Source organism: Mesitornis unicolor, unplaced genomic scaffold (genome assembly GCF_000695765.1).
Source record: "Mesitornis unicolor isolate BGI_N332 unplaced genomic scaffold, ASM69576v1 scaffold13537, whole genome shotgun sequence".
NCBI classification, from domain to species: domain Eukaryota; kingdom Metazoa; phylum Chordata; class Aves; order Mesitornithiformes; family Mesitornithidae; genus Mesitornis; species Mesitornis unicolor.
Window position 1 is genome coordinate 17,510 of NW_010198461.1, and position 8,364 is coordinate 25,873.

The 8,364-nt window shown below is 52.4% G+C and overlaps 1 protein-coding gene across 1 annotated transcript in view; it reads right to left on the bottom strand.

The window, feature by feature from the left end:
* Positions 1-702: 702 nt before the first annotated feature.
* Positions 703-8,364, bottom strand: part of PPAPDC3 (phosphatidic acid phosphatase type 2 domain containing 3) — a 12,895-nt gene continuing 5,233 nt past the window's right edge. Inside the window, exon 2 of the mRNA XM_010189162.1 lies at positions 703-1,557. Coding sequence (XP_010187464.1) covers positions 1,193-1,557 — 365 coding nt within the window. The 3' untranslated portion in view covers positions 703-1,192. The remainder of the gene's footprint in view (positions 1,558-8,364) is intronic.

Consider the following 8,364-nt stretch of genomic DNA (forward strand, 5'->3'; position numbering starts at 1 on the left):
AAAATACAGAATTTTCTTAGACAGTCGTGAGGGGTGAACCGTTTCAGAGACACCACGTTGAGTGTGGCCATCACCTGGGCAAAGATCAGCCAGGTTTCAAGGTGGCTGCTTGTCAATAACAGAAAGCAATGGCACCATGTCTGGGCATCAAACTCTATATTCAGTCGTCTCAGACCTGTTCACAGACATCAATGAGCTCAGCCTTGCAATCAGGGAAGGCCACCGACATTGCTGGGTGCACCAGAAAGCAGTCAGTGCTGTAAGAAACATGGCTGGGAAATGCTCATCTACAGCAGCACTTGGCATAATTATAAACCCATGGCTGCAAAGAGGTAAAAAAGACTCTTTGCTGTGTACCTAGACCTGCTTTGCAAAGTCACCATAATCCAGCACAGTGCCTATTCAGTTACTTCCTACTAAGATGAAAATGAGCAACTTGTATTTGTCCTTTACCAGACCAAAAGCCTCACGCACACCCTCACAGTGCAGACGAACAGCAGATGAGAGGCCGGCTTCAGCAAGGACCTGTCAGGGTCCTGAGCACCCAGCCAGGACCACCCCACCCACAGCAAACCATTTCAGTGATCGCTTGCATCCCCTCATCAGCAAGACTGCAGGACCTGCTCCAAGTTGAACACATATCTCAAAGCTACACTGAACTGGCTTTCGTCCCTTCCCTCATGATAAGAACCAAACAGGGCAGGATTTTGATGATTATTTATTATCTGTGAAGTGCCGGCAGTGTCCTGACTCTGTACAAGACACAACTGCCGGGCTTACAAAAAGAAAAAGCACTGTGGCCAAAATCCTTTAACCTCAAAAAAAGTTAACAAACATGTTCTCAGGAAGCTCTCAGGCGCTGCCCATCCTGAGGACATATCCAGGTGCCCACGTGAACCACCCAAACTAGGCAGACACAGAGCTCATTTCTCTCACCCACAAAGCTTAATTAGGTTGCTGTCCAAACACAGTTTGAGAATGTGGCCAAAACACAGCTATGGCCCTTGATTGCTAAAACCCAATCCATTGCAAGAAACATTATTTTTTTTCCAGGTGGGGAAGCAACATTAAGAAACGCCACTACTCATGGAAGTTACAACTGCTTCCAACAAACAACACGTAGAAAACACTGGGAGGGAGACTCTGAAAGTATCTGCTAGTTTCCAGTGGAAAGGCATCAAGTCCCCCATGTTCACCAGATGGATATCAACATCTGACACGTGTTGGAAGACATCCATATCAACTCCACCAGCCTGAACTGCAAGTAGCCAAAAACAAAACCAGACAGGACATCAGTGATGTGGTGCCGTCCGATCATGACGCGGGAGAAGCCCACGCAGAGGGCCCAGAGGACCAGCAGGATCCGGAGAGGGATGGCCAAGACCAGGTGGTTGAGGAAGAACTTGGAGAGCATGGCCGCTCGGCTGGCGTGCCCAGCTGGGAACGCATAGGTGTCCATGGTCAGGTAGTCCAACAAGCCAGGGTTGATGTCATACGGGCCCTTCCGCTTGGCCAGCTTCTGCAAGCTGGCCACAATCATGATGTCCAGGAGCAGGGCTGCCAAAGGAGAGACAAGTGAACAGTCAGAGACGGAAACAGAGTTGAGGGCAGTTTTCAAGGCAGAACATTCAAGGGTTATTGCTGTCTTTAAATAAAGGCTTGGTTTCAGTTCCAGCCAGGTGTCCCTGGTTCAGCTGCATGCAACCCCTCTCACGCTCAGATCACCACCCAAATGTTAATTAACCCTCCCCGCTGACCCATGGAGAAGGCAAGTGCTGTTATCAGCATCTCACAGAACAGAAACCCAAACCACAGAGGCAAGTGACCCGCCTGAGCAGGAAGAGAGCAACTGGCAAAGCTAAAATTAAAACTCTTTTGGCCCTCAAACCCCTGTGCTGGGTGTCTCTGTTTCTGTCCTCCACCCCATGCTTTAGAAACCTCATGCAGCGAGGATGGATCCTTGCCTGGGGTGGCTCTGTGCCAGGGTGACCAGGCTGCACTGAGCAGTCAGTGGAAGGACAGGAGCCCCAGGGCTCCTGGTGTCATCCCTTGTCCTTTCCCATGCCCACCACCTCCATTCTACCCAGACCCAGGCTGCAGGACTGCACCACACTGGCAGATTTCACTAAAAAAAGAGCATTAAGAGACAGCGAGCCAAGGGAAAAGCCACACAACTAAGAAAAAGGGTTTCTGCCACATCTCAACATGAAATCGCCTTTCTTCCCTAACCGCTTCAGGAGTGAAACACATCAACACTTGTCTTCATCATCCTCCTCTTCATCCCACCCTCTTTGCCCCAGTCGACAGGTACTGTCATTTCTGTTTCCTAGCATTGATTTTATTTTCCTTTAATCCACTCATCTGCTTTTCCCCAGCCCTCCTAATTAGTCAGACTGCTGATTGCAGCTCCTCGCAGCAATGACAAGGAAACATAAACCATTATGAGCACAGCCTGCTCCCCCGGCAGGAACGCAAGGGGCCAGCTCCCTGCTTCCCAGGCCCCGATAAAGGCCGTTCCTTGAGAGCTGACAAGGTTTCGGGAGGATGGATGGGAACGCAGCAGCGATGGGGACCGAAATGAGACAGCTCATGGAAAGCAGGCAGCTCCTCCTGCCTGATGGGCACCTGGCAGGAGCGGGGATGCAAGGAGCTGTCACAGTGGTGATGCTCGCCCGCCTCCCACAGCGCAGCCACCCCTGCGCAGACAGTCCCCGGCATCACTTTGGGAAGGAGCTGATGTTTATCCTGGCCAAACTCTCTCCTTAGGGGAAGGCTATTTTTCTTCCCCATCTGCAGGGCATCTTGTGTGGGGATGGTGGATGGCAGTACATCCCTGGAGCTGCTCCAGAGCTGTGGAGGGGAGATGGAGGAGAGGAAAAGGTCTGGGCACCAGCTCCTCGCTAGCAGAAATGGCGGCACGGGCAGCAGTGAGACTCCAGCTTAAACACAACAAGAAGCAAGAGGATGACATGAAGGAAAGGTTCATAGGTAGCATCTGAAACAAGCCACCACTCACTGCGGTTCCCTGTGAAGGCCAAATGCTGTCAGCACAGCTTGCAGCCAACGAGGGTAACGAAGTGCTGGGTCTGCCAGCCATTGTGGGGTTTCCTACATCACCCCCAGCCTGGCTCCTCCCCCCACCAAGTTGACCCCACCACTGCCCCAATTCAGCAAAATGCTTCAGAGCTGATCGGCTGCATTGCCCACCAGTCCCACCTCACCCTGGACACGAGCTGGGTGACAGCCAAAGCTCTGGGATGCAATTTCAGGAGCCCAGACTTGTGCGTTCATTTCAGCAAGATGATACATGAGCGTCGGCCGAAGCTGCTGAAGTCAGCAGCTCATTGCACCGCGGAGGAGCCCGGCCACAGCTCAGGAACCAGTCTGGGCACCCTGACGGATCCCCAGTGTCTCCCTTGGTGTTCAATACACTCACTACAGACCCCTCTCCACCAAACCCACCCACAGATCGGTAGCACAAATATCATGTGCTTTAGCAACGCACAGTGTTCACCATTGCCCATCGGCGTTTTGCACTTACAAGGTTTTTTTCCGGTCAAAGGTGATGTCAGGGCAATATGAGGGCTGCAGGCCTGTGTGCATGGAGGTGTTCAGAGCATGGAGAACAAGCCAAAGAGCTGTTTTAATCATCCTTTCATTCTGAAGATGAATAAAACGGGCCTTCAGTACTGCTAGGTTTGATTTTCATCAAATGATGCACAGAAAGCAGAAAGCCGCATTTGCCCACATTTCAAGATCTGAAGGCATGACAGCATTAAAACCAGGAGTTAATTTGCCATTAAAAGAAAAAAAAAAAACCAAGATCCCTCCGTCTGGTGCTTTTTCTGTCACTTCCTCCTGCACTTTCTGTTCCTCCTATGAAGCAACTTCTTTATAAAACATCCCCAGCAGCTGGCCCTGCCTCGGCTCCTGAGGCGCGAGGGGGTCCCACTGCCCTGGCCCAGCTCTGGGTCTTGGCAGACCCCCCCACATCCCTGGGGAGCCGTGCTGCAACCCTGCCCTCACCCGCTGCCACTGCTGCCAGAGTGAATCAGCACACAGCACCGCTGCCGGCAGCGCTGCTGACGGCCTTCAAAAACCAATACAGACGATGCCATCGCTCAGCAGTCCCTGCTCGGGTCCTGTTCCCTTGCAATTCCTTGACCTACATACCCGCCTGGACTTCAGCTCGCTGGCTTTTTCCCCACTCTGCTGTTTCAGCTCAAGGCAAAACAGATCCTCCCTCCTTCGCCGGGCACATCCACGCCGGCATTGTGCACCCAAGGGATTCATTTTCTCACAGGCATCCTCGGTGTGTCCAGCTGCAGGTGGGGGTCTCTGCACTGGGAAAGGTGTCCGCTGGGTACCAAAGTGGTCACATCTGAAGCCCCTTAGCCTTGCCCCAGCCACCTGAGCTGCCCGGCATCGTCGCCGTCAGTCTGTCCTTCGCCTGTCCCTAACGCAAAGATGTGCAAATCCTTCAGGCCAAGACAACTGAAGGCTGGAGGAAATACAGCCCTGGGAGAGACTGCAAGGGGAGCCTGCAGCTGATTCACCAGCCTGCGCTCGTGCAGCGCTGATCTCTGGAGATGGACAGGGCTGTCAGAGGCGCAGCAGTGATGGCAGAGTGCCACCTGACCGAGGGCTGAGATGCGAGGAGCAAGAAATTTCAATTTTAAGCATATTTTTCATCATGCCTTTTCTCTGGATCCAGGTAGCATTGGATTTAAAATCCAGGTAACACTGGATTTAAAACAGCAAAGGAAGGATTAGTTCTTTCCCCTCGCTCCTTTCACATCTTTCTGAAAAAGATTCAGGATTTCCCCTTTGACCTCTCTGTTAGGGGAAACAATCCTTCAGATTTCTACTGCAAAACCATCTGATCACAAAAAGCTCTATTAACATCTAAAAATTCCTTAAAGCACAAACCCAAAGAGCAAGTCTTGTCTGCCTGTGACAATTTTAGCATCAGAGATCACCTTGGTATTGTAAATAGCCAACATCTGGCATCAGGCACGCAGTAAATGAGCTGAAAGTGAGCCCCCTGGGCAGACGTTTTATATCTATTAATAAGAGAAGGAAAACAATTATCTGCCTTGCTCCCACCACCAAATGGCAGGAGCCCATTAAGAGTGGGGGCGAGCGGAGAGGCGAGCCCTGCGTGGGCAGGGCACAAGGACGAACCCGAAGCATCGCCGCTGCAGAACAAAGCCAACCCCCAAAGCCGGTATTTAAGGGAATTTGAAACAGTTGGATGTCCCCAGCCACTGTGAGGTCCTGTCTGTCCCAGTGCCATCTCTGCTGCCATCCCTTATGGAGAGGGAACTGGAAGAGGCTGAGGATGGGGCAAGCACCCTCAGGGGCATCGGCTGCCCTGGGTGGGAGCCAAGCAGCGTCTCCAGGGACGGAGGCAGATTCCAGCTGAGATGTTTATATAAACATGTTATCAAAACTGCAGCTGACAAACAACCTGGGTGCAGTGCTAGGGGCAACAGGGGGGGAGGGAAAAAAAGAAGAAAGCCAAAAAAGCCCTTGGCCTCATCTGCTCCTGCTGCCATGATTCACATGACTGCAGGCACATGGGATGAGATGAGGCCGCTCTCCAGAGCCCAGCCTGGGAGATCGGGATCAAAACCAGGCACGAGCTGGACTCGGCCTCCCAGCGCCGCGGCTGAGCATACGGGGAGGGGAAAAGGTGAAGGAAAATGCCCAGGAATGGAGAGCGAGCCCATCCCGTCAGCTCAGGAGGTACCTGAGCATGGGAGCAGACGTGCAGCATACAACCCGCTCTGCCCAGCTCCAGTACCATTGCTATGGGTAGGGCTGGGGCTGGCTCTGAAGGTCCTCCGTTTCCCAAATTAACAAACCTCACTCAGAAGTGAACCCCAGACAAATGTCACCCTTTCCAGGAAACAGTTTCTTTTGCTCTATAATTAGAATTAATAATGGTTTTTTCCATTTTTACATACATGCCCCATCTTACTGCTTCTGAACTTCCCAAAGCTCCCGCAGTCATTAGGCTCCCTGACCTGGAAAATGTAGCCTTGACTACTTGACATTAATGAAAGATGCAGGTTTTGAAAGCATCTTCCCTCTCTCTCTGGTGGAGTCCTTGGCGGCTGGAAGAGCTCCACTTCTCTGGAAGTGAACTCCTGTACTCCACTTTCTCCCCCAAAATGTGGCACTATGAGGTGTAAGAGCTGTCAAAAGGCACAGATGGCACAACACATTGAAGAACCAATGAATCAGACGCTGCGGCATTTTGGGGAGGGAAGTTATTTTTTGGCTGAACAAGCAGCAGAGTGGGGTAAGTAGCCACAGGGAGGTGAAAAAGATGGTGGAAAGCAGCATTGTGCAATTAACTAAAGAAAAAAAACAACAAACCAACAGCTAAAAATAGTCCTGCTATATCCTAGATGATGAGAAGCAGTTTGCATCTCAGCATCAATTACTGAGCGGGGCTGCATGGCCTGGGGATGAGACATGGATGAGAGGGTGAGCGCAGTGAGGAGGGCTTGTGCTGATGGGGAAATGAGCCCAGCAGTCCCTGGGACCGCTCAGCTGCCTCCCAGGAGGACTCCAACAGCTCACAAAGCCCCTGAATGCTATGGCAGCAGGAAAGGTAACACCAGCGCATCCCAGAACCATGAGCTGCAACAGGCACGAGCATGGCAGCACCATATGGAATGGGCTAGGGGGATAAAACTACCCTGGGCTGATGTCCAACAGCATCTCTCTGCCCAAAAATGCTGGGCTCCTCACTTGGACTCAGCCCTGCTTAGGCTTGTGATTATACCCCACTGCCTTCAATAAGGCAAATCGCCAAAAAAATCCTTGGGATTTTGAGCACCAGTTCTGTGGTACTCAGAGGGCCTCCAACCATCACATCTCACGGCAGGTTAGACCCGGATCAGTTAGGTCTGAGAGCATCCCTGTATAGACAGAAATGGAGAGTGAGACCAGAACTATGGTGCAGGTGAAAACACAAAGCTTTCTTCCAAGGGAAGGAAAATGAATCAGTTGATCTGATTCCCCTCTCCCACCCCATCCTCCACCAAAACTGGCCTGGAGCAGGATGCTCGATGGGCTCTCCCTGCTCGCTGCTCCTCCCAGTGACTCACCTCGCTGCCCAGTGCTCCTCCACCTTCCTTTTCCCAACCACTGCTCCTGTCAAAGTGCATTAGATGCAAACACACTCACACATTTCTCAGGATCTCCCTTCGGGCCAGACCCTGGCTCAGCTTCCCCGTCAGGACTGGCTCTGCCCCAGTGAAACAGCCTCTGTCTCCTTTGAGCTGCAGGCAGGGGCACTGGGAAGCTGTTCCCGTTGTGACAGCTGTAAGAATGACTCATTTCCCATGTTTACTCCCCCTCCCCATTCAACAACCCTCGCACTTCTTTTCTCTTTCACTCTGCACTCAGGCTCGGGATCATTTCTCCTGCACAAGCATTGGATCACAGCTGACTGCAGCTTCCCCAAGGGCTGCTCACCGATGGCTGCAGGGCTCGCAGCGTCCTCAGCACCAGCAGCCGGCCAGGATCTGAGCTCCTCGATGCTGTCGGGTGCTGGGGGCTGACCAGACCATGGGTCTGATAGCAATCCTATGCAGGTCACTGGAAATAAACACCCCCCTGCTCCAGCCACAGCCAAATGGGTCCCAGGCTGACCCTGAGTGTCCTTTATCTGAAGGGACACTGCAGACTGCAGCGAGCAGTTTACATTGGCTATAGAGGAAGCAGGCAAGGAAGGGAAGGGGGGCAGGGAGAGCTCAGCATCTCTTGCTGTGCGGAGATGCCTGAGCTCATCAGCTGCAAGGGGATGAAGGCTGAGGATGGCACCCACCAAAGGACCGCAGGCTTTCATGGCTGCATCTGGGCAGGACAACAGGAGTCAGATTAACAGCCTGATGTGAATGAAGAGGAATATTTAACACCAGGCTGGCCCTGCGTCTAGATGCTGGATGCAGAGAGTGGGCATCTGTGTTGTTTGCTCTGCCAGGCATCTACCGTAGGCCAGTCATGTTTGGTTACTTGACATTTAAACATTTCCACCTCACTGGGCAGATGTGCTAAGATCTCAGTGGGCACTGGCAGGGCTGGGAGGGGAGTGGGACAGGGGCTGAACCTCCTCCATGTGTCAGGTTTTACAAGGAGGGGATGGTTCATGCAGGGCAACAACTTCCAAGCCGCTCTCCCCTTCCCTGCCGAAACATCATCTAGCTCAGAAAATCCCCAGCCTCACAGTGGGAAAATGAAAGGGGGAAAAATAGACACATCTGGCCCCAAAACCATCTCTGGGGCTGTCGGCTTAGCAAGCTCTGCTGCATACAGACTGATCCATCTGCCACGCTCCACGGCCTCTCT